The following is a 27,276-nucleotide window of genomic DNA, read 5'->3' as shown; positions in this document are numbered from 1 at the left end:
CAGTTTGAAAACCCCTCCATTCAGCAGTATGTACTGTTTGTAGAAAGAGTCAATGTCACTTACAAATGCCGAAATCTGTTCTTGCAGTAAATGGGAGACTTTCCAGCTGGCACAAGGTAAAACTTGTTACTTTTTTTTAAACCGAATGGTGTGGAGATTGGGGTTGGGGGGGGGGGGGGGGTGGCGGGAGGTGCAACATAGAACAGTACACTCCTGGGCGAGAGCAGAGCTGAACAGCATTGATTGAATGCATTACTCAGGCAGCCAGAGCAGAGGTAGAATCTCTCCAGACTGCATTAGGAGTGCCTCAAGCCTTTGTGATTCCTTTTGATCAAATCTCTGTGAAAGATGAGTGTCATGCCCTCTTCCAGCCAGCTGTGAGGGGACTGCCCTGTGACTTGGGGCTGGGGGAGGGAGGGAGGAGGGGGGCATGCTCAAACACACCACTCTGAGGCGCTGAGGGGAGCGGCTGTTCCAGAGGTGAGAAACAGACGCAGCCTCCCAGCGCTGGTGAACACCGAGTAGGAGGATCTCATTCCACTCCCCTGTGCACAGTTTGAACATTCTGCACATCTTGAGTGGTTTAGAACCAGACAGGGGTGAAAAAAAGAGAGAGAGAGAGAGGGGTGTGTATGCTCTCTCGCAACTGAGTGAGTGTGTCTATGTGTGTCTGTGTGTGTGTGTGTGTGCGCGCGTACGCGAGTATGTGTGACCAACTGTCTGATAGTTCTCCTTCTGCCTTAATACTTGTACAGACAGGAGAGTTTGAGGCATTTCTTTTGTAGAACTCGTAGGGAATGGCAAAGTGTATTGTTACCCTGGAAACATCTGTTTAATGAGAATGTCTGAGGTAAGAAAAGAGCTTTTATGTTTCATAGTGTGTTCCTATCTAATGGTTTATTTTGTGAGCAGCTATCCAATTCATATCTATATTTAAAAAAAAAAAAAAAAAGTAAATCCACCTTCTTGTGTCTTTTTCTATTAAACCTTAACAGTTGGCGGCCTTTTACCATTTTGTCAGGATGTCTAGGTTCTGCTCCTAGTGTTGTGCATCTGTTTTTGTTGTCTTCTTGTGCATTTTGAAGCTGGGCTCTTGTACTTCTTACTCCGCATTGCCTGCAGAGAGCAGCATTTGTTGACACTGTGCTCTCCTAGGGTTTCCTGGCAGCCCTCGTAGTTCATACTCCCAACTGTTGGCATGTAGAGTCACCCTCCGTGTAATCTGTAGTTTTATTGTTATTTTCAAGAAGAGATTAAATGAAACAAGCAGACAGACTACTGCATTGTTCTGGGACCATTGTTTTATTTTTTTTATTCATAGTTCTCTTTGTGAACAGTACATTTTCAGACTGTTTAAACTTTTGTGCTACCGCCAGTATCAGCTGACAAAGTGCCAGCATTCACATACCGTCACTGTGCAGAGGAGGTGGATTGTGTTGGCTGGCCCCTGGAGAGCCTTGTTTTGTTTTTGGTTCATTTTCAGTTTAATTCTAAAGTTCCAGTAACTACCTAGCTTGTACACGTGAATTCTGCTGCCCATATGCTAGGCAAAGCTGTAGTGTGACATTGATGATGTGGGTCACATAGATAACGCAAATCATATTTTGGATTCTAGGGCAAAAAAGGCAGACTTGTGTGACTTTATGCACTCCCAAAGATTATCCTTGTTTGCTTAAAGTGCAACAGGCAGCACTGCCACCACAGTTCTGAGCAAATATACATTATGATTGTGCATATAAGTTGTGATGTCCAAGATGCAGCCCTAGTTTGAGTTTGGTGAGCAGAAGTGAAATTGTTGGATATGTATACATTCACAGTATATAGATTGATAGCTGGGTAGACATATGTGTGTACATATGGGGTTAGTGAAATGCTGCATGAGTGTGCATTTGCAAAAGAAAAAAGTAAAGGTTATTCCCACACTAAAAATAATAGAGACGATGGTTAAAGATGGACATTTATTTATCTTTGTAACCTTCACCAGGTGTATCAAACTATTTCACAACCAAGTGTTATGTGTCTAACCTTTCTTTTCTACTTTTTTCAGTGTGGGAATTAACCTTTATCCGTTTCCTTAATTGAGTGTGTTTGTGTGTGTATAAATATATATTATAACATTCTCAAATCCACTTAATTCATTTCAGGATCACAGAGCACCAGCGCATCACAGGGCAGACTCGCACACGTACTCATTCACCAGTACAGCGCCAGTTTGAATTCGACAGTTATCGTAACAGGCACAAATCTGAGTACCACAAGGAAGACCCTATGTAGACAAGGGGTAAACATTAAAACATCACATGGACAATGACCGGTTGTGGATTTAGAACCGTAGTCCTGGATCATGGAGCCAACAGCACAACATGCTGCTGGGCCACAATGCTGAGATTTAAAAATATATAAATGAATTTCCTTGTGCCATTACAGAGTTTTAAGTAAGAGCAAGCAAAGGATGGAGCACCCAGTTGCAAGCGATTTCATACATACAGACTCATACTGGTACACAATGGAATCGCCAATTAGCCTATGGTGCTTGTCTGTTTGGATGCTGTAATATCTGCAAGTAAACCCAGGACTCTGGAATAGTGAGACAGTAGTGCTGTTCACTGTGCCACCTTGACCTCTTGTATGTATACGTTTGTGAGCGTGTATATATAAAATGTATCAAAAGGACGTTAATGTGTGCGGGTGTGTGTGTGTGTATATATATAATAAAAAATATATACTGTAAATATATTCATATCCATATCTACTGTGCATCATTTCTTTCTTTTTTGTATCTATATGTGTGTGATATTTTTGTACATCCTAAATATTTATGACTATTATAAGGTATTTACCACAAGTAAATTTAAAAAAAAAACAAAAAACTTTTTCAAACCCATTTTATCCAGTTCAGTGTTGTGGGAGGCTGGCAGTCAGGAAACAATCCTGGAAAGGGCAGCAGTCCATCACAGGGCTCCTTAACATCCACAGGACCTATTTCGTATCGGCAGTTAATCTAGCCAGAATGTCTTTGGAGGTGTGAGATTAAAAACTGGAGTATCCAGGGGAGCCCCATGCAGACATGAGGGAGAAACTGTAAACTTCACATGGATACAGGACACTTTTTATTATTATTTTTTTTTCCTGTTTAATTCAAAAGTTTGAAACTGAAAATAGTAGTTACATTATGAAATGTCTTAATTTGGTCTTGTTTGCTACTTCAGAATTTTTTCTTAGATATGTCATTATAACCGGCCTTGCATAAAGTACCCTTTTGAAAATGATCTGCTTTTATATATTATCAGCCTATGTAACTGGCCAGTAAACTAATACAGGAGTCTAAACACATTCCAGCATTTTCTACCCCTACCCTAATGTAGATAGCATGTTTTTGGGATATCTGTTAAAAAAGGGTCCCAGGAGAAAATGAACAAGACATAAACTAGGATCCAAGCACTGCGAGATGGTAATGCTCCATAAATGTGTCAGTCTTTGGCAATTAATATACGCTGAATACGTTTAATCCGCCTTTTCATTGATAACTGCTGCATCTTGTGTCTACATCTGCCAGCAAATACTTTCTCTTCCAATTTATGAAGAGTTAGTTTTATCCTTTCCTTATCTTTAATGAATATACTCTTGTTTTGTTTGCCTGGTATCAGTCATGTGTTTCATCCGTTATTTATCTTTAATGAGTGAATTTTGATTGTCTAATACCAGTCATTGTTTGAGTGTCACCTAGTACTGTATAAAGCATACAAAAAGTATAATACAAGTATGAACTGATACCTGTAGGTGTGTGAACATATTGTATGTATACTTGCCTTAGATTTTCTGATCCTTCTCTGTAATGTCATTGCCTTCTGTTTTAAAGAGTTTCTTTTCATGCGTCTCTTTAGCTACCAGGCTCCTTGAACCGTGTGAGTTAATTGTTTGGCTTGTCTTTCTATGTTCTAACTCCGTGTTATGCAGCACAGGCCCTGGGGCATGTTGGGCTGCTTCGTGCTTCTGCAGCCCGAGAGTGTAGTCAGCTTCATTAGTTTCATGATGGTACATCACCGTGTGGCTGGTGCTATAGGCCCCTTCCAGCTAGTCTCTGAGCATGATCTGCACTTCTTTGGTTTGGATAAGCTTGCAAGGATTTGTCAGCCAGATGTGACAAGATTGTCAAGAGGCAAGCAAAGAGGGAGATCTGATATTAATCAGCGCATAGCTTGAAGCCAAACTTTCTCAAATGCAGTGTACTAACATGTTCTTCTCATTTGCTGCTTTTCTTTGTGGTTACAAAGCTGCCACTGTCTCATTTTAACCTATTAAGATAGAAACCTATAAAGCACTAATTTTGTAGATGTCCAGAGTAAGCCTTCTGATGGATCACCAGGTAATAATCATTTTCCATGTTTCATTCATAAGTATTTCTTCAGTTTGGCAAAGTGCTCGTCTTTCTCTTTAAGTTGACTTAGCCTGTTGCCGTTTAGCACATGGAGCAAGCTTCTTTAAAAAGAACTAGGAGCATTAACACCCTCGTTCTTTTCAGCTATTGTAGCAATTAATTTAAAAAAAAAAAACGCAAGAAACTTAACCTGTTGCAGCATTTTTTTATTCTAGAAAAGTATTTTTTTTGTTATTTGATAAAAACAGCCTGAAACGTGAAGTGCTTGTATAACTATGTTTAAAAAAAAAAAACTCTCGTCAGTTACAATTTTTGTATTTAATTTCTAGACTTTGTCATATTTTTTATTAGGGGAAAAAAAGTGTTCGTTTTTTAAATCTTTTTTCTAATGCTGACTGCTACAGAATAGTAAGGCAAATAAATATTGTATAGTACACCACATTGCTTTTGTTGCGGGGTTTTAAACTAACCCTTTAAAAGACTGTTTTTGGTAATAATATGTCTGTAATATGTATATAGCATGCATATGTGTTTGTTTATTTAATATAAACACAATGTGTGTACAAGTAGTTTATTAATCTTGTTAAAGACAGCTACACCTATATACAGTATGTTTAGCAATTCTTTTGAAAGGTAGATATAATCAATCATAGTGTGCCGTTCAGATCTTCCTATCATGCAGTTAGTCTGACCCAGTGGTTAAGGCAGTGCATTTTGAGCCCTATTGTTTCCAGTTCACTCCTGGTTTCCACCTCACTGTACAGTTGTGTGCAAGTCACTTAATCTACTTGAACTCAAATTATAAAAGAAAATGTAAATCGTTTAATATATATCTCTGTAATGGTGTTTTGGGGTCAAAAAGTGCTGTATAAAATGGAGATTGTTTGTACTTGTCTGTCTAAAACTTGTTTGAAACATTTTTTATTTAAAAAGCCAGATAGAAAAGATGCTAAATAAAATGTAGATAGGCTGTTAGAGGCAGCTAAAGGAATCTATTGACCTATACCTATCTATTAATAGTGAAACTGGTGACAAAAGGGAATCGAGAAGACACATCCATAGATAGCTCCATATAATTTAGCAAAAAAACCTTTTTTTTTTCTTGTCAGTTATTCGGAATAAGAATTTGAAAAATAATACAGAAGGCTCTACAAGCTGATTCCTAATGCATAGGTGCTATGTGTATTATGTATAGTATACAAGTGTTGTGTGTGTATTGTGTTTTTTTATGTGTGTGTGTGTGTGTGTATGCTAATTACACTTAACAAATTGTACAATTATTTTGTAATTTTATATCTTTCGTGATAGCTGAAAATACTTTGTTGCATGGTTTAATACCCACTTTCATCATTTTAGCTGCCTTTTCATTTACAACGAAACTTCCATTACTGTCATTGCCCTGAATGTTTTCTCAAAACAAATTAAGTGGAAATATTTTGAAGTATTAGAGCAGCCAGACATTCAAGTCACAGCAGCTGGAATCACATGGCACATTACTTAATGCAATTTTGTCTTGGGGTCACCATCCCGATTTCTTGTTGAATAGATTTGTAATTTATACAGTTGTCGTCAACAAGTGGTTATCAGGATTGTTTTCTGCTGTCTAAGTGTATAAATGCATTTATAAGCATGAGAAATTATCTTGCCACAGGAAATTTATAATCCCTAATCCATAAATTTTACAGCAATTGGCAGAGAGCAATGATTTTTTTTCCCCTTCCCCGTTATTGTTATTCTGTGTCATGCTTGTTCTCCTGTGCCATATGTTACTAACAGGACACGTTATTAAATGAGAAAAATATGTGTGCAAAGTTCCAGATGCTGGTACTATTATAATTTTGTTTGCCAGCATATCTTGTGCTGAAAGACAGTTTAAGAATGAATGCAAAAACAGTTGTCATTGTGTCTAGCTTCCTAAAAGCTTGTTTTATTTAACTTTTGCGGTTCACTACACATTGCATCACTTAAGTTACAAAATGTTTGTGATACAGAATTTAATTAATAACAGTTGCTGCTAGTTAGCTACGCTGTCACTTTTTGGGCGATTTATAGCAGGCATAAAATCTGCTCTGTTCTGTAAGGATTTATTCAAATCCCCATATCAGTGAAGTAAGGTGCTGATGTCCTTCCTGACAGATTCTCCTTTCTGCTCAACATTTTTTAAAAGCTTTACCTTTTTGATTGTTGGTTTGTGCCAGGCAGCACCAAGGTGCAGACCTGCTGGCTTTCCCCAGAGCCCTTTTTTAATATGCAATAGCAGATTGTCTGCTGGAAGCTGTCCTGTTCTTGTTAGTTTATTCTGTGTCTCCCACACGCGCAGTGCCTCTCATTTCCAGTGTTGCTTCATTAAGCAGCACACTCTTGTTGTGTCTTCGTGTTACGTTGTTATGTAGGTGAGTTGCCAGTCAGGAAAGAGTTTTATATGCTGGGCAATTACAAGAGACTATGAGCAGCATAGGTTCAGAGCTCAGAATACTGTTTTGACCATTCTTTGTCCCTATACTTTTTATGTCTTAAGAGTCAATGCCAGTCCACTCAAACACCCACACTCAATCATTCTGAAGCAGTTTAAAGTTATCAATCAACCTATCAACATGCCCTTTGGACTGTTTCTTTATTACTATAACTTTTTTTAGGGTAAAGAGAATCCTAAAGCAATTTACATCAGGAATACTGCATAAATTAGAGTTGCAATTTCTTTTTAGAAGCAGCATAACATAGTGTTAAATTTTCAAACCAGGTTAATGTAACTAAGAATCATGGCAATCCCAGAAGGTCAGGTGCCAGGCAGAAATCATCCGTGGACAGTGTGATTTCATCACAGGATCTGCTCATGCAGCCATGCTCACGCTCACATCAGGCCAATTAAGAGTTATACATTAAGTTTTAATTGGATTGGTTTTCTCTTACAATTTTCACTACTACTTTTTTGAAAAGAAAAAATTATATATATTAAATTTTTTGCCTGAGCCTCCCTAATCCAGTTTAGAGTTACAGGGCGTCACAGTTTGTCAAGTCTTGAGTGTAAAGCTTAGTCTATCACAGAGTACTATCATTTGCATGAGCAAATTTAGAGTCCCTGAACTTACCTGCACATCGTCTGGACCAGAGTCTGAGTCCTCTCGGAGCCGAGAGAGGCAGCACCAGTCATCACGCAGCCACTCGGGAATTATACCAAAAAATACAAAATAACCAAATGTCGTACCACCGTGGCAGCAGCACTTTTTTGGACTGAATGACAGAATTTGTTTTGACCTTGCCACCATTACTGCAAGTATAAGAACATGAGGGAATAAATTCTGAACATTAGTACCCAAACCTGCACCAGTCTATCTTTCTTGAGATTGCGAATTCTGCCTTATTACATCAGTGGCAATCAACTAGTGGTTCGATATACATTGCTATTTATTTATTAACTTCCATTTGAAAGTGATTTTTAAAATTTGGTGCATTAACTGCTGTGGTGTTTTAAGAGGCTGAATGTTCTGCATTTTTTATGTTCAGATGTGGTGTTTGGAACTTTGACAATTTGGCAAATAGTGTTTTTTTTTTTTGGGCGGGGGGATTTTATTTGCATACATTGGAGAAAAAAAAATATTAAAAGATATTGGGGAAATAATACAAGTAAAATTGTGTTTTTTGTCTGGTTTTCACTAAAGAATACTCCTGGTGGTACAAAAAACTCTTACCTCCTACAAAATGCATGCCATTGCTTAGGCAGCCTTCTTGTGGTTTGTGATTACTTTTAGAAGCTCGTCCTACCTGATTACACACCAAACATGAGCATTCCTTTTCAGTGTTAGGAAAACATTTACTATAACTAGAGTTGAGGTGGCTCTTAATTGGGACAAATAACTACAGCGAGCATCCATGTACCAGATTTACTGCACTGAAAGGTCACATTAAAGACTGTGGAAGTGGAATTACGAAGCAGTGTGAGTGCCATGAGCTGTTTCTTAAAAGATTGACTTCAGTGAATCTACAAATTGCAGTCTGCAATTCAAAAATACACAGTACAGGAGCTCAAGTGGAAACAGATGAAAAGATAAAAATACTATAATGCTTTGTGTTTATCTGTTGACAATATACTGCATACCATACAGAGTATTCAACATGCCTATTAAATAAATAAAAAAGTAAAAATGAAAAATGGGACAATACTTCAAAAATACAAGAACACCAAAAAAGTATATAATAAAAATAAAGATAAATACAGAAACCATGAAAAATAAGATATAGTGATTAATTTATGCCAATAAGTAACAGAAACGTTCAAAGATTATGAAGAAGAGAAATACAAAAATGCACTTAAGAAGTACCACTGACAAAAATAAAAATGTAAAATGCGTGTAATTTGCAAAATTTGAATAATGGAAATATCTTTATGTGTAAGCCATATATACTTGTGACAGTAGATGAGAGTGAGGGAATGCCTTTGTTATAGGTGAATTATAAATAGTTTGTCTGAACGTATGCATATTTATCAGTGTGTATATACAGTACATACCATTTATGTGTGTATGTATATACATTTAGTAATACTGTGTGTGTGTGTGTATAAATCTCTATTTAGTAATCCAACTTAGTGTAGGTAGGAGGGGGTTCAGAGTTAGAGCAGTGCCATTAGATGTGAGGTAAGAAACACCTTGGACAGTGCACCAGTTATCACAGAGTCCATTCACATGCACAAGAGTACTGGGACCCATTTAGAATTACAGGTCACCGTAACGCATATCTTTGGGGTGTGTGGGGGAAAACCCCACAATATCTCAGTGGGAAAAGCTACACTGACATGAGGAAAAGGTGCAGACTACACAAAGACTTTGACTAGATGCAAGATTCTGACTTAGGGCACCAGATTTATGAGGTGGCAGCTTTAACTACAGTGCCACCCACAGACAAATACCGATGTAATGCGAGTTGTTTGGTGGCACACTGGTTAGTGCTGCTACCCAAGATCCCAGTCTGTATCTCAGTTTCATTCCAGTGATGTACAGGTTAGGTTAATTAGTGATTCAAAGCTGGCCCTGCATAAGTGAAAATGGTTGTACTTGTGATAGTGCCACATGACTAGAGTTTGGTTTCTGCATTGCTCATGATGAACACACATGCCATAAAAATAAAACATACACATAAAATTGTACACTTATAAAATAAAAACAAAAATGACTTTTCTATAGTGAAGATCTTCATAAATACCTTTCATCATTCGAGTACAGGCATTAGCAATGTGGATTGAGCACGCAATTTTGTGATTTGATATATTACTTTTATCTTGTGTAAAAAAAAAATCCCAAGGTGCTTTTATACAATTAAAGAGCTACAATATAATTTTGTATATTTACATTGAGGCACAAACTGCTTCACTGTCTTTTTTCATAGTCATACATTAAGTCAGTGGTAGGATAGAAGCTGGCAAGGTTGTAGTGTTTTTTATTTATTTATTTTTTTGTAGCACCTTTGCAAAGTGAACACAATGTCAAAGATTTTTCAAGGTGCACAACAGCTAAAAATGTATAGTGCAATTTATTAGAATATATTTCACAGTTGGAACATAGTAAAATGTAGATAGTTGCTCAGGATTGTGTAATAAATCAGAACAAGGGCAGCCATTTTTTCATTTTATTCCACACATTTCTATAGTGAAACTTATGCCAAGCTGCTATTGTAATCGCATGTCAAATAGGGTATTGATGTACCTTGATTATATCCTTAAGCCACTGAGCTACATTCTCTAGGAGGTACGCAGTGAGAATGCAGAAGTGTCTAGTGGACAATGTTCTGAAATCCAAAATTCTGTGTGCTATTCAAATTGAAGTTTAACTGAAGGAAAGCTTCTAAAGTCATATGAATACTAAAAATCCAAAAACGAATTGATTTATTGTGTACTATACCTTGTTAGAGCATTCATTAAATGACTTTTTTTTTTTTTTTAGTGTATGACAGCATTTATCCAAAATCTTGTTCCTTTTTTTTCTGTGCAAGGATTTCAGTCTGTGACTGAAAAAAAAATAAAATCCTTCAAGAAAACAGAATACCTCTTTAGACATCTGCTTTAAATTTTTTAACCATTAGAATTCAATACTAAAAGAGCAAAATGACAGTGCAAACTCATCCAGTATTTTTCCACAGAATTTTACCATTTTCTCATTGATAAACTCTACAAGAAAATGAGAACTTATTGTAAACATCTATAAAGATGCTAGGTTATCCGCAGTAGTATACATCAGTTTACTTGTCCTTTTATTATTTGTTTTCTTTGTTCTGGCTATCTGTATCATACTTTTTTCTTAACACTAGAGACAAGTTATTTATTTTTTTCTTTTTTGACTTTTGAGGTGTGAACAGCAATACCTAAAGCCACACCTGTTTAATTTAATCCATCACCACATATCACTAAAGAATTTTTGGCTGAAGGAGGTAGAAAATGTGCTCAGCCTGCATTAAGTAGGATTGGTGCACCAGTTTACCAAAACTCAGGTCTTGAGACAGGTTTGTCCACACTCACAATTTTCTCTGGATATTATTAGTTAATGATAGCATTATGATGATCAAATTTTGCTTTGATTTTTTTCTTAATTTGTATGACATTTTATTGCATCTTTTCAATGCATTTTCAAGAAATCTGTAATTCTAATGGTATATTAACGATCAGGTAATGGAACCCCATATATGTAATAAGATCTTCCTTTCAACATTAGATGGTGGAAGCATCTGTGTGCTTTTTTTTTTTTAAATGTATTAACCCATGAATATATTAGTTTCTTTAGTTTTAATAAATATTAAATACCAGGTTGCAGAGGGGAAGCGAAAATCAAAAGGAGGTAATTAAATAGTATCTTAAAAACTGAATCAAAAGTAAGGATGGATTGATTATATGAGTGAAATGAATAGAAAATGCTATTGTGAGACACGCTACTAGTTCAAGTGGAAGTTCACTTTGAAATTACACCAGGCCCTAATTTCAGTGTCCCTCCTTTTTTCATCCTTTGCCTTTATTTTTAATAATTGTATCTTTCCTCTGTAAATGAAAATCTCATACATTTACAGTATTATTAACAGTGCACTAAATGTTCACAAAAAATGAAGAACTTTTTTTTTTAATCTGGCCTCTTTCATACTCTTAGGAGGACAACACGTTAGTTTTTGACTGTTGGATTTCAGTACAGAAAATAAGAAGACAACTACTACGGGTTTATACTGTGATTATTGTGACGTATGCAGAGTACTTGCATGTTCTAATTAACATGCACCATGTTGCTTCTCTCTGAGGCTGTGATGTACCAGTATACAGTAAGATTATAACCAAACTTCTAGCTTGATTCTTGGCTCTGTGGAGGTTGTATGTTCTCCTGCCTCTGTTTCAGTTTTCATCAGGTCCTCTACTTTCTTCTTACACCCTTAAGACGTGTGTCTAGGCTTAATTTTCTACACTAAACTGACTCTATGTGAATGACTTTGCACTGCAGTGGATTGGGCATCTTGTCCAGAATTTTCTCCTGCCTTGGGACCAGTGCTGCCTAGTATGCCTTACCCTAAATATGAATGAGTGAGTTCTAAAAATAGATAGACAGTAGGAAAGCTGGTTCATCCTAACCAGCTCTTGATGCTCTCCACATACTACTGTACTACAGTTCTTTATTTAATAAAAAGTACTTCTTTTATAGCTGGTTTCTGAAGCTACAAGGAGACCTCGACCATTTAAGAAATAAGAAAATCTTAGTTGGGCAATTGAGAGACTGTACAGTAAAAAGTACATCAGTTTTAAAGTGTGTCAGTTAAGTTTTATTGCAATAATGGAAGCTGTGCATTGATGCTTAATTAGTTTATACATTTCAAGATGAGAAAAATTAAGATCCGTTCAATTTACGATAACTATTGCTCAAAGATACGTTTAACATTTCATCGAGTTTCCTTGATTAACAAAGGTATACCTTAAATTGATGCACAATGCATTTGGAAAGTATTCAGGCTTTTCCACTTTTTACACATTTTGTTATGTTGTAGCCTTGTGCTCAAGTCATTTAAATGTATTTTATCCCTCGTTAGGTAACACTCAATATCCAGGAATGACAAAGCATAAACAGGAGTTTAGATTTTTTGCAAATTTATTAAAAATAAACTCCAATGTGATATGGACACAAGTATTCAGAACTTTTACTTAGTAATTAGTTGAATGCCCTTTGGCAGTGATTCCAGCCTGGATTCTTCTTGGGTTTGACGCGCAAAGCTTCGCACACCTGGATTTCAGGATTTTCTGAAATTCTTTTCTGCAGATCCTCCCGGGCTCTGTCAGGTTGGATGGAGACCATCCATGTGCTGCTGTTTTTACGTCTACCTAGAGATGTTTGGTTGTGTTCAAGTCTCAAGGCTCTGGCTGACCCACTCCTGTGTTGTCTTTGTTTTGTGCTTAGGGTCATTATCCTGTTGGAGGTTGAAACTTCCGCCCAAGATGATGAGGTCCAGAGTGCTCTGGAGCAGGTTTTGATTACGGGTATCCCTGTAGTTTGCTCTCTTCATGTTTTCCTCATCCCTGACTAGTCTCCCAGTCATTGTATGGTATGGTACAGTGATGTGCGGTGCCTGGTTTGCGCCAGACATGACTCTTAGAACTGAGGCCAGACAGTTCAATCTTAGTTTCATCAGACTACAAAATCTTGTTTCTCACTGTGTGAGAGTCCTTTACGAACCTTTTTGCAAACTCCAAGCAGGCTTTTATGGATCTATTACTGAGTAGAAGCTTCTATGTGGCCAGGCTGCCACAAAGCCCTGATTGGTGTTTCAATGATAGTTGTCCTTCTGAAAGTTTCTCCCCTCTCCACACAGGTTCTCTTGAGCTCAGCAAGAGTGGCCATTAGGTTCTTGGTCACCTCTCTTACAAAAGATGTTCTCCCCTGATTGCTCAGTTTGGCCAGACAACCAACTCTAGCAAGAGTCATGGTTGTTCTAAACTTTTTCAATTTTAGAATTATGGAGCCCACTCTGCTTTTGGGAATCCTTCAGTGCTGCTGACATTTGTTTTAGCTTATACCCAGATCTGTGCCTCAGCACAAATCTGTCTCTCAACTCTACAGGAAATTCCTTTGACTTCATGGCTGGGACCTTCTATAGGCTGCTGTGGGCATTTCCAAATTATGTTCAGTCTGTTAAACTGACCACAGGTGGACTCCAAACAAGGTCTAGAAATATCTCAGCAGTGACCATTAGAATGGGATCCACCTGAGCCATATTACAAGTGTTATATTTTCAATAAATTTTTTTTTTTTAATATTTTTATTTTATTAATTTTCATTGTAATCATTCCATACAAACAGATCAATTTATAACCCAACAAATTTTATTTGTTATATTTATTTTCAATAAATTTGAACAAAAAATCTAAAATCCTGTTGTTGGTTTGTCATTCTATAATACTGATTATTGCTTGAAGAGGTCAAACATGAATTTCAGTGGTTTTAACATAAGGCTGCAACATAAAAAAAATGTGAAAAAAGTCAAGGGGCACGAATACATTCTGAATGAACTGTATTGTTTTCTATAAGTAAAGTACTACAAATAAAATTTATAATAATAGTTTGAGATTATAACATGGGGCCTGCTTAGTGTTTTTAGTGAGCTCTTGTGTTAAAACCAACAAACTGTACCTTTAACAAATGGATATTTAACTCCATTAAGGGCAACAAAGGCTGAAGATTTTCAATGTCTCTAATTTCTTAATTGGCTTAATTCTATGCTGTAATTGGATTCCAATATTAGTGCCATTTTCTTTTTGTGTTTTAGCACTCAAAAGTGAAATTTATCAAAGCTGTGCATTAAGGTTATAATGTATTGGGTCACTGTGAATGTACATGAGTAGAAGACTGTTCTTCTCTTGTCCTGGAGGGTAGTACTGCCTGTTGATTGATAAGAAGTTTGATTTGTTGTAGTAACATCCATATGGCCAGCACTAAGCATCCTTGCTCTAGCTAGGTTCGTTGACGCTTCGATATTGTTTTTAAGGCACTGGGCTATTTGAATTTAACAGTCTGGAGTCCAAATGTTAATGAATACGTGACCTTCATGCAAGCTTCATTATGTGCTTCCCCTTCTCTTTATGATTTAGAAAGACAGCAGGACAGACATAACAGTGAGGTAGAATAAATTCACTTTTTTAAACTAAAATTGTTGACAGGAATTCAAGTTTATGAAATTTCCTAGAAATCAAAACCCAGAATGTGAGCTTGTTGCTAATGCCAAGGGTGAACCTGAACTGCAAAATGAAGCTTAATTAAATAAGAAATTAGTAAAACATTCAAGTTACCTTTGAAAGAAGACACTGTAGTTGGGAAGAAAGGGGTTAAGGATACAGACATGTTGGAAATATATTTTTCTCTCCGTTTACTAAACCTTATTCTGTCCAAGTGCCTGGGGCCTGTTCCGGGTTTTTTGGCAGAACAGACCCTAAAAGGGTGATAGCATATCTGTGCAGGGTACAGTCACTCACACCTACACCAATCTTGACTTGCCTAGTCAACCTAAACTGCAAACATTTTGAGGTGGGTTAAGAAACCAGAGAAAAAACACCCTTACATAAAAAATGTGCAATTTACACACAAAAAGTGGCCGGGAATTTAATTCATATCTCTAAAGGTCTGAAGGCAGTTGTGATAACCACTGTGTCACTGCATAGTCCATGCTTAAGTTCCATCAATTTATTCCTTGTTCTTCATAAGAGGAACTGTTCATTGCAGAAAGAAGTGCAACAATTTGAATGACTAAATATTGTAGATACAGGATAATTAATGTAAAGTTATTCAGTGCATAAGATATACTGCAAATCTCTAAACCTAACTGCAGTGACACATAATTACAATATTAATTATAGGCCAGAAACTTAAAAAAAAATAATTTTGCTTTGTTACATGACCATTCAAAAACTGCAGTTGTAAACTTAAAAGATTTCAGTTTTACAGCACATAGACTTCATCAGTGAATATGATGGGTTTTGTCTTCCTTTAAAAAACAAAAACCTGCAAGAATACGCCATGAATAGTTAATCAGGAGGCATTGGGATTCTACGCAAAACTCAGTCTTCTGCTTGTCTGTAGTCTCAGAAACTGATTGAGACGTATATTAAATGTAGCAGCAAAGGAACGTTACGTGTGTAATGGGATTACATTAATTGGACCGTGCTCGTTTTGTGCCTGATAATGATGGGATTTAGCTCCTTTAAGACTGTGGGTTTTATTCATCACTTTATTCTTTTAAATGAAAATCAGGTGCCTTGCTGTTACAGGAAAGTCAGTATTAAAGTATTTCTGGTAATTAAGTTCCAGCAGGAGTCATATTTGATTAAGAAGCTAGGAGTGCCCACTTTGCTGTTGACTCAGTGTGCTTTAGGGACATATGCGAGGAATACAAAGTATCCAGTGCATGTATTATTGATTGCTTAAATGTGGAACACAGAAAAGAAAGAGTTTGTTCGAAGAATAAATCAACAAATGCTGCCAGCTTTGCCAAAAGTATGTTTTACATGCAGTCTTTTACTTGTCTCATGAGTAATGTGGAAGTGAAGTACAGTTGAAAATTAACTTATTAAACTAAATTAATCCATTAATGTACAATATATTCAAATTTAAATCCCAATGTTATTATTAGAAAAAGGTGTCATTTGTGTCATTATGAGCTAAAATCAAAAATACAAAAATAGAGTAGCCATTCCTTCAATATAAAGCCTCACTTGTGGTGGTGTTTTTTTTAGTTTATTTTATTTTAGTTCTCTATGTTTAACTAATAAATATGATTGGCCATGTCTCCTTTTTGTGAAACCGCATTGCTCATTAGAAGCTTGCAAGAAGGTAAGCCCTGTTCTGGTAGCACTGGGCGCTGGATAGGGCAGCCGTTCAAAATCCATTAATTTTCAGTGTCAAATGAAGCCAGAGATAATCCCAGGAGTCTAGCACAGTATTATTTATTTATTCAGCCGATGCTTTTATCCAAAGCAACTTGCATTAATTGAGATACTTCTGATTACATTTCTTTTGTTTTTCCTATTGGAGCACAAGAATGCTCACAGTCACACACTGTCAGTAGCAGGAGGACTTGAACCCTCAGACTCAGGGTATGACGTTCAAAGCCTTAAGCACTATGCTACACTGCCTGCACATATGTGGTGCCAGTCCGCTCATTTGGGTTACGTAAGCATAAACGAATTTTTCTGTACCTGTTTTACATTACAGTGTTGAGTTAAGATAGAGATTTGCCTAGTAATATCAAGCTCAGGGTAGGAACCAAACCTGAATGGTGTTCCAGTTAATCCTGGGGTGTATAGTTCTTTAAAAATCCATTTATTTCCTGAACTTATTCCATTACAGTATCGAATAGAGTTGGGCACTATCCCAGGAACCAGTTCTAGATAGGGTGCCAGCTACCATTGACTATACAGCTATATAACATCTTTTTTTTTTTTAAGCCCAATTAATTCAGTACAAGGAAACTAGAGGCTGACCCAATCATCAGGATGAAAACAAGAACCAGTTTTGGATGGGATGCCAGTTCATCAGGGTGCTTACTTACAGATATTCAGGGGAACCTCCCAGTGCAGTGCAGAGTATGTGCAGTGTCTAATATTACAAAACCATGAGAAAATGTATGTAAGGATAAACAATTATAATTGTTGGGCAGCACATGACTAACACTGCTGTGATACAGCTTGAGGTGACTGTTTTTTTGAATCTTGGTCCACTTATTTTCTTTGTGGAATTTTCATATTCTTGCTTCATGTCTATATGTTGTTTTTATCAAATACTACTGGTTTTCCTGCCACATTGTAGAGACATGTGTGTTAAGCTGATTTAGATTTGTTAACTAACCTGCTATGATTGCTCATGGATTCAGTATGTGCTTAAGAACATCAGACTGAATGATGTCCTCCTGTTTGTCAAATTTCTTTTATCAGTCTCATTTTGTTTAGTTAATATCTTAGCTTTCCCAATATCTCATCCAGATGCTTCTTAAAGGTTCTGAAGGTTTCTGCTTCAGCTCCATGTGTCGGTTGTTTGTTCCATATTCCCACAACTCTTTGTGTAAAGAAGTGCTTCCTGGCTTCAGTCCTAAATCCACTACTCCTTAATTTCCAATGCAGTGAACTGACGTCCTGGTCAGAGCTGATTTGTAGCACGCTACTAATTGTGCTAAGATAGGCTTTGACACTAGTTGACCCAAAAATGTAGGTTTAGTAAATATATGGTTTATGTAACTAAATGTATCCCTCTTCTTAATCTACTTTTATATTTACTGTATCAGTAGGTATTTGATTATATCATTGCAGCACTGGGTAAAAAGCAATCATTAAAATTAAATAGACACACTACTGCACTTTCATGGTGATTTAGTCCTGGACATTGTTTGCCCTATGTTATTTCATAACATTCTGAAAGTTGCTGAATTCAATTCATGATCAGGGTACAGGCCGACGCTCCTATCTGCATCGAACATTAAGTCGGCAACCAACCCTGGATGGAATACTAGTCTGTTACAGGCCATTTACAAACACAATCCCTTATTTACACAAACAAACTTGGGGACAATGGAATGTCACTGTTTAAAACATAACATTCTCAAAAACACCTGATCCCATTCAAGGCCAGTAATTGTCAGTATCTATCACAGTAGCACTGCCTGAAAGGCAGGCAATAACCATGACTGGCCATAGTCCATCGTAGGACCCACTCATGCACACACCCCCAATTCACCAGCTCAAGACGATTTACTTGACCATCTTTGCTTGGAGCTTCCCAATAACTCTGCTCAGGATAAAGCGGGTTTGGAAGATGGATGGATGGATTGATGGACAGATCTTTGCCTTGGATTTTCTCCAACATTATGCCACACAGGCATCATCCAGGGCATGGGATTTGTACCCAGGGCACAGGATGTGTGAAGCAGCAGAGGTGCTACGTGCCATCATGGTAATATATTTATATTTTTAGTTCTGTAAATCCACTTATTCCATAATAGGGTTTTGGTAACTGGAGCCTATCCATCCTGGTAGTTGTGGGCTCAACTGCTGAAATTTGCTCGATCAAGTGACAGAATGCCACTTCTATAATATATATATATATATGTTTTTCTTTTTTAATGTAACCACTCAACCACAGTTTGTGGAATGTGGCCTTTTACCCTTTGAGACCTGAGGGTCTACAAAAAAGCTGGCTGAAGTATTTTGCTGCAAGCGGCAACACAGCCTCTTTAAGTAAAGATAATTAACTGTGGTCACAGTGTAATGGCGCATCACCTTGTCAGGCTGCTGTTCCTTCTTATTAACCCTGATTTTTCATTCTTGGATTTAGTATAGAGAAACAACAAATGGCATACCATGTTTTGTGTCAGGAGGGTGTATTGTAGTTTCTTCATACACAAAATTGACCGAAGCAGCATTTTAAGACAAATGACGTGAAAAGAATGAGTTGAGAGTTGCAAAAGAATTCTCACTAGCATTTTTTTTTTGCTTGTTTGAAAACCAAGGTAATGCTTAGTTGATCCTGAATGAGGGCATGACAACTGGCTGAGTGAATTACTATAGTACTGCTGGTACCATTTTATTTAAAAGTGACTGTAGTCATGCAAATGTTTGAATATTTCTCTATAATGAAATACAATGGTATATCTATCTATCTAGAGTACAGTCACTTTTAAATGTATATATTTATATTTATATATATGTATAGTATGCAGTAAAAAAAAGAGTTCTGTTACACTGTTTCATTTTTCTTTTTTAATTGTAAATGACAAGATGTGTTCTGTTTATTGTAGAAGTAGTTTTAGTCAGATGACAATATGCAACAATGTCTGAGATTTTACTGGTATGGAAGATAGAAGTTTTGAGGTAAGGTTGCTATACTTTCTCATTATGTCACCAGATTGTTAACTTGATGATATTAATAAGCAAATATGGTGGTGAAAATGGCCCAAATAAATAATGAAATCAAAATGTTTACACCTAACGAAAAAAAAACTGATATCAAAAATGGATTCCATGGGTCAAGAAACTACCAAAACAAATGCCATTATGTGGAAAAAGAACTTGTGAAGATGCAGAAAAGTCTAGAAAGACCTAAACCTTAACACTGTTGTTTGTTGCTTACTAAGTGCTAAAACAAAGAACTGTAGTAAGTAGACAAAGCATAGAATAATGACGTGTCTGATGTGGCACAATTTATACAGTATTGTTACTCCGTTTGCATTAATTATGGTATTTCTGGAGATGTGCTCAATGGCAACTGATACCACATCATAACGATGGCAACTCAACATGGCTGTTCCATTTAAAAAAAATAAATAACTGTGACCGAAACAGCATATTTTTTTTTATTAATAGGTAAAAACAATAAGAGAAGCTGAACAGGCACTCAGGAAATATTGAAGTACACATAATCATAAGAGTTGCATGTTGATTAGCACATGCAAGTAAAACTTTCATTGTACTATGTAGGCTACATATGATAATAGTGAACTTATAAAGCTATAATGTATCTGTCTATCTACCTATTCATCTCATAAAACACTGTATGTCTAGTATCACAGAGCAATCTGATTGGTCATTTTGGCTTTGGTGTGATTGGTCAGTTTGGCTTTGGTGACGCGAAGAAAGAGGAAGTGTGAGTGTGAGTACTTGCACTGTGTACAGTGATGGACTGGCATTTCATTTACTTTTGGTTTGCAATAGTACTAGGACAAGTGAAAAGTTCCTAAACCTCACTGACAATCCAGTAAATAATGAAATAGCTGATGTCCATCATATTCTATCTTTAGCTGTCCAAACCTTATGATGAACTCTGCAGGAGATATAATATGATGCACTTTTTTTTTATAAGAAACTCTAAAGAACACTTTGATTTAGAGGAAAAATGCTTTGAAGTCAAGGAGAAAAGAGCGGTTAGCAGTACTCCCACACACCTCCAGGGACACCAGTGCCCAATGTAATTTTATCTTTATGGAATTTGCTTGTTCTCTCTGTGTTGGTATGTGTTTTTTCCAGATATTCTGGTTTCCATCCACATACTGAAGGAACATATTCAAAACTACCATGAAAATGTCAAAGGCTGGATGTGGTTCTAGACCATCACACTCACACAGGCCAATTTAGAATCTCTCAGTTTGCCTGATGTAGAATCTTCTAATCTTCCTCATGATTTTTTTTTTATGAAATAAGCTGTTTCAGACAGTTTAATGAAAGTTAGTTGATCAAGTTAATCAAAGTTAACAAATCTTATATATGTTCCTCTTGTTTGTAATATTTGATATACTTCTGTGATCATAAATCTACCTGGCTTCTAAGAATGTACATTGACATGAGCAGGCATCCTATGCCCAGTTGGTTTCCTGCCCTAATCTAATGCAGTCAGGATATCCTCTGCTCCGTGTGACCCAGCAATATGTTTTGAAAATGTATTCATATTCTTGTACATTTTATTTATTGGTCAGCATTTACGTGCACATATCACTTTACAAGTTCAGATCCATAATTGCTCTGTACTGTACAGGTTTAGAACTACAGCTCAGGCAAAGTAAGTGAAGAATTGATATTTCAACTGTCTGTTTTATTGCACAGTGCTGAGGTCAGTAGGTCGTGCTACTTTTAGGGATTCCTAAAATACAACATTCCCAAAACCAAATAAACCTTCTTTAGACGAATAATGGATTTATTTTACCTTGTAGGAAGCAATATACACTATATAGCCAAAAGTATGTGGACACCCATCCAAATGATTGCTTTCAGGTGTCTGAGTGTTAAGAGGTACATAAAATTAGCACATACTGTAAGCAATGTAATCTCCATTAACGAATATTGTCACTAGAGTGGATCGCACTGAACAATCCAGTGACTTTAAACATGACACAGTCCTAACAGGGCCGGATTAAGAGCTTTGGGAGCCCGTAGCACATTTCAAATTTGGGGGCCCTTTTGGTCTGCATCATCTGAAGTTTAGATTCTGAACAGTTCAAACCGGACTAAATAATTATTTTACTCTCGATTATAATAAGAATCTTATAATATTTATGTGAATTTTATGTGTTGGGCCCCTAAACTTTTGTTGTGTAAGAAATTTACAGTTTAAAAACGTAAAGATAATATTTTTAAAGACCAGTTTTTCAATGCTACACTTTTTCATTAAATATTGGGTCCACCATTTGGGTGCCCCCGAAATTGCGGGGCCCGTAGCATATGCTACATGTGCCTATTGGTTAATCCGGCACTGAGTCCTAAGATGCAACTTTTGTCACAGGCCACTTTTTTCTCTCTTGTATCTGCCCCAGACAACTGTAAGTGCTATTATTGTGTAGTGGAGGAATCCAGGAACAACCGCAGCTCAGGCACAAACTGGTAAATCATACAAACTAACAGAGCATGGCCACGGAGTTCTGAAGTGCATAGCGAATAAAAGTTACCTTTCTCCATATTACTGCTTTGGTTTTGGAATGGGATGTCCAATAAGCTCATACAGTATAGGTGTGATGGTCAGGCAGACACAAACTTACCCATATATTATAGTTATTGTATATGTGTCTTCCAGTATACTGTTTAAAGGCAGTGTAGTGCCTGTGTAGCACTTGGCTTTGTACACAAAAGTATTTTAGCTATAGCTCAGAAGCATTAAACAGCTGAATTGCATAACATTTTCTCCATTCCTACTTGCTGGATCAACTATTCAGTCAATTACTACAAAGCAGAAATGGTTGAACTTCCTGTTCATTGTTTGTCCAACTACACCTGCTGCTGCACTGTCCCTAAAGATGTACACTTGCCTATTGGTTAAAAAGCAAGGAAGGCTGCTGTGTATTAATAGATTTTGCCATTTTTGAGGTTTATAAACAGACTATATTTGTGGGGTCTTTTTAATCAACCATCAGAAAGTATTGTTATGAAATACATAAAAGCATTGCACTGTTGTTTGGAGTCAGCTAGATGGCCAGTCAAAAAGCCGAACGTGTTACACTATCATTGTCTTGGTTGTGAATTGTTGCCTGATAGTGAAGGTGCCATAACATAAACTTGAAGGAGGAACGTAAGTTTAGACCTATCTGTCATGCCTGATTGTGACCATTTAAAGTGACAGTGGACGCAAAGACGGATGGATATTGAGAACAATTTAATTGGTAAAATCAATTTAAATTGAAGCTAGTGCTGAATAAGTAAGTGTAAATTGTTTTTAATCTAGATGTTGTTTTTGACAGCAATGAATAATCTCCATTATTGGCAGGTTGGGGTTTATATGCCTATAGCGGTAGGCACTTAAAAGTAAAAAGAAAACGTATAATCATTTATAGACCCTATTTTATGACAAGTGATGGCAATTGTAATTTATTTTTGACAGCCTTTCCCTGCAGGGATTGTAGCCTTAAGGTTAAAGGGGTCAGAATGGGAACAACACAAGGTTTCAGGTTCAGTCCCTCAGGCAAGGCATTAATCCCACCTGTGCTCTGGCAGAAATAGTTCTTGGTATGCTGTATAAATTAAAAAATGGTGTGTGTCTTATTTTTGATGTTCAATAGCTAATTTTAGGTAATGGGTGAGGGGTGAGTAGTTTATTAAAAATTAAGTGATGGGAATTATCTGATTGCTGTAAAGCTCGTCACTGCTGGAAGTGTACTTCCATTCTCTGAATCTGCTTTTTTACAGACAGGAATCTACAGCCTGTTTTGGGCACCTAAAACGGGATGACACTTCATAGCAAGTCGCTCTCGTGAGAAGACTTGTACCAAGGCCTTCGGTAGATACTCACCTTTTGATAAACGGGGTAAAAGGCATAAGAATGTGACACCCTAGCCCTTAGAGGTGTGCACAGTAGCATTAGGCACGGTGTCACTATTGTACCCACTATTGCACCCACTATTGGAAACATCCATTGATGTTTGTTATTGTGCTTTGTCTAATATAAAATTGTGTGGAACCAGAAAGTGGATTGGGATCTGTTTTGCAATGGGTCATTTTCGTGCGCCCACAGTGACATTCACTAACAAAAGGAAAGGTGATATCAGTTACACAAATATGATTCAAATAAAGGTGTTTGGTTATCACATGATGCACTCCAATTGGGCTATTTTTAGAGTCAGTAGCTAACCTTGTTTTGCAATGTGGAAGGAAACTTAAGCACTCAGGGAAAAACCTAATATAGACACCGAGAGAACCTGCAAACTTTCTCACAAGAATATCATCTGTCTGAGATTTGGGTCTGGATCCTTGCAGCTGACAGGCAGTGGCTTTAACCATGTGTCACTCTAATGCCCAGCTCTAGAAATATAAATATTATCTCCCTATTATTAAAAGGAAATCCTGAAACAAGACTTTTTCAAAGAGATAATTTCAAGTCCTGCAAGATGAGTCTTTGGCCATGAGATTTGTTCAAGTCACGCCCTCCTCTCAACCATATTCAACCATGCACACAGCCCTCTCACCTCTCATTGGTGTGAATGGTTTTGTTAGACATAGTTCCTGCTCTCTTAGCTCTTATAAATTATTACGTTTTCCTCACTTTAAGTTCCCAATAAAAGAAGACTTATTATGTCCAAAACTTATTGAAGAATTTCATCCCGAAGGGTTATCAACAGAAGAAATGAGAACACAGGCAATCCTAGCAAAGAGAAACGCTGAAGTCAAATGAATTAACGCAAAAATTGTCGATCAGTTACTCGGCAAATTGGTTAAATGCGTATCAATAGACTATGCTGAAACAGTTGGTGCTGACCGTGCTGAAGATGAAAACATCAACTTATAATATCCCATAGAATATCTACAACCGTTAACACCATACGATCTTCCACCGCCTGAATTACTGTTGAGAGAAGGATGTATCCAAGAAAGGTAATGTAGTACATCTTTCCCAGATAACATTGGACACCAAGGGAGATCCTGATATGCCATTTGATTTAAAACGTTAGCAGTTTCCCGTTAGAATAGCTTTTGCAAAGACAATTAACAAATCACAGGGACAAACATTCAAAAAAGTCGGTTTATTTATTAGAGAAAAAGAAACAAAATTCACTCATGGGCAGTTATATGTTGCGTTGTCACAATGCAAGTCCAAACACAGAATCAAAATTCAATGTGATATTGACAAAAATTTAATTCAAAAAATTGTTTTTACTGAAGTTTTACAGTGAAAGTGTAAGTTTAAAAAGTATTTGCATGTCAATTTCAAATCCAAACAGAATGAAATCATATAACACGACAAATAACTCTAATGCAACATGAAACACAAGTTACTTTCAACTTATTACATTTTATTATTTTTTAATATGGTTAATTACTCGCTGTAATGTAAAATAGTTAGTTCTATTATGCATATGTAACAATTCCCATGAAAATAACAATCTGTTTAAATTGTTCATCCACATCCCCATACGTGAGCAGCTAAACCGCAAAGTGGCTGGCGCGTAGTACCCGCTTGGGGGTTGGCGAGTGAAGCAAGCAGGGGGCAAAGCCCCCTAAGTTATATATATTGTTTTTATTCTATAGTATTCCCCTTTTGTAGCATTTTGACTGTTTTGTCAGTCACACTTTCTACCCAACAGCAACAGATTCATGTTATACAACAAATTCTAACTCCTATACCATTCTAGGAGTAGATAAGCATCCTGGATGTTCACAGATTTACACATGCTGGCCAGGAGAAATAAAATATCCTGTTAACATAGGCCCAGCATGGTAACTCAACATTTCTCCCTGCTACCTGTAAGCTCCAGGGAATTGATTTCAGTTCTGACCCCAGTCACTGCCTGTGCAGAATTTTTTTCTCTGCGTGGCTTTTCTCCACATACTTCTGTATTCCTTCCACTTTCAAAACACACACAGCATGCACTGATAGAAGACTCAGAATTAGTCCTTAATGAGAGACAGTGGGTGTGTGCATGACTATGACCTGCAATGGACTGGCACCCCATACAGAGCAGGTTCATAACCTTCCACACATTTTTGCAGTTTTGTATTTATTGTATTCTAACTCCTCAGGACCTTAAAATGGACTCAGTGAATAAAAAAAAATAAATGTATAAATACATGAAAAAAAATCAAATTCCTCATTCATAATATAGGCTGTACGGCTGAAAATGTACACAGAGCTCTTGGCCCATCATTTACTGTGCTAAGCGTAAGTCATCTAGGTTGTTTCTCACTTGCCATGTCCCTGTTTTCAAAGACGGCGTCTTTTCTGTGTAATGCTAATTTTTTAGCTAATCCTGTGGTTAGAACAACATCAGTTAAGAAATTAAAAGTTAAGTGCTCATATTGCTCTGCGCCCCCTGTTAATTTTATAAATTGAAAATCTGTTGTCTTGCTGCTAGGGTACAAGCAGAAAAGATGCAAACTTAACATCTGTCTTGAATACGGTGAATTTTTATGGCACTATTGTATATATGAAAAGGCAAAAAGGCCAAATAAATAGCATATTTATCCATGTCTTGAACTACATTTATAACATTGACACAGTACATGAAGTAGTGGTGTTTAGTCTTCATGGTAGTGAATTTAAGCTTTTTTTGTTTCTGGTGATACTAGCCATATGAACAAGTATTTACTCCTGTTTAGGGTTTGGTTTTGTGGAAGCTAGCCTGTCATCATTTAGAGTGTCCCAGTAAACTAACACACACATCTTTGTGGTGTTGAGAGTGTGAAAAGTCCACACAGACTTTGATCAAGCTGGGATTTGAACCTAAACTCCTGAAAGTGTCAGGCAGGAGAGCTAATCACTGTGCCATTGCATTGCATTAGGCTAATTCTATCAACTCTGAAGACACTGTTACACTTTCAGCTTTGGCTAAAGGTAAGAATCTCCACTTAGTGCCATAACTGAATTATGTATTAATAAATGCTGTTGAGTCCATCAATAAAATCCTTTAGAAAATCTCATCAGTTTAGCAGTGGTGTATGATTAAATAAAGGATGACACAGTTTGTGGAATGATACCGAGCATTAATGGTACAGAACAGGTAAGCAATAAAAAAGAAAGCACCATCTCTAGAAATGTCTGGACAGACTGGAAAAAATGTGTATAAAACTGCAAAAAAAAAAGTATTAGGTTCATGTTTTGTTATATTCATTTTTAGTTTCCTAAAAGTACATTTTGTCCATCATTTTCTTATGTTAATATGTTTATGGACAATCATCATTTATTTAGTTTATGTACAGCGGGAGAAGCACAACTATAAGAGTCAAAAGAGACGGCCTTACTCAGTCCAGTGTGTACTTGGTCATTCTTGCACCAGTCTATTTTGTTGTGTGTATTCCATGTCCTTTGGTTTCACCTGTTTACCAGTGCTTTCAGCTATTCACATGGAACAGTATGGCCATCCAGGGCAGATTCCTGCCTTCTGCCAAATGATACAAGGATAGGCTGTGACCTCCTGAGATAAAGAACTGGAATGTATGCAGGTGACAGCTCAATGAATGGTTTTCACAAGGCACAAGATATAATACTTAAGTGAATAACAACTCAGCATCCTATTTTATTCCCCATCAGTTTGATTGGCTCTCACTAGGAACTGATTCTTATATGTGGGGCCAACAGCAAACTGCAGGCAAAAGGATGAGTAAGATGTAGACTCTGCACTAATATTGGTGATGCAAATAATTATCTGAAACTTTTGATCAAGATGGGGGAAAAAACACACACTTGCACAGTTAGAAAAAGTGTTGACCACTGTGCACATGTATAATTGTTTGCCAGCTCTGCATGAATTTTCTTTTTCGAAAACTACCAAAGCTTGTTCAGAGTTGTGCACTCCAGCTAAGCTGGGGCAAGGCTACTTGAGATATGTATACACATATACAGTACAGTGGATTCAGAAAGTGTTTATACCCCTTCACTTTTTTCACATTTTATTATGTTGCAGTCTTATGCTAAACAAATTGAAATATATTT

The 27,276-nt window shown here is 36.9% G+C and overlaps 1 protein-coding gene across 3 annotated transcripts in view; it reads left to right on the top strand.

Moving 5' to 3' along the window:
• Positions 1–27,276, top strand: part of bnc1 (basonuclin 1) — a 167,002-nt gene that overhangs the window by 121,989 nt on the left and 17,737 nt on the right. The window contains exon 1 of one of the 3 annotated variants that reach the window (XM_028822538.2): positions 252–850. The exons of the other annotated variants lie outside the window; for them this stretch is intronic. Coding sequence (XP_028678371.1) covers positions 836–850 — 15 coding nt within the window. The 5' untranslated portion in view covers positions 252–835. Of the gene's footprint in view, positions 1–251; positions 851–27,276 lie in introns of those variants that run through there. 3 annotated transcript variants of the gene reach the window in all.

The sequence above is a fragment of the Erpetoichthys calabaricus genome, chromosome 17 (genome assembly GCF_900747795.2).
Source record: "Erpetoichthys calabaricus chromosome 17, fErpCal1.3, whole genome shotgun sequence".
Taxonomy (NCBI): Eukaryota; Metazoa; Chordata; class Cladistia; order Polypteriformes; family Polypteridae; genus Erpetoichthys; species Erpetoichthys calabaricus.
This window is presented reverse-complemented; position numbering and strand designations above follow the sequence as displayed.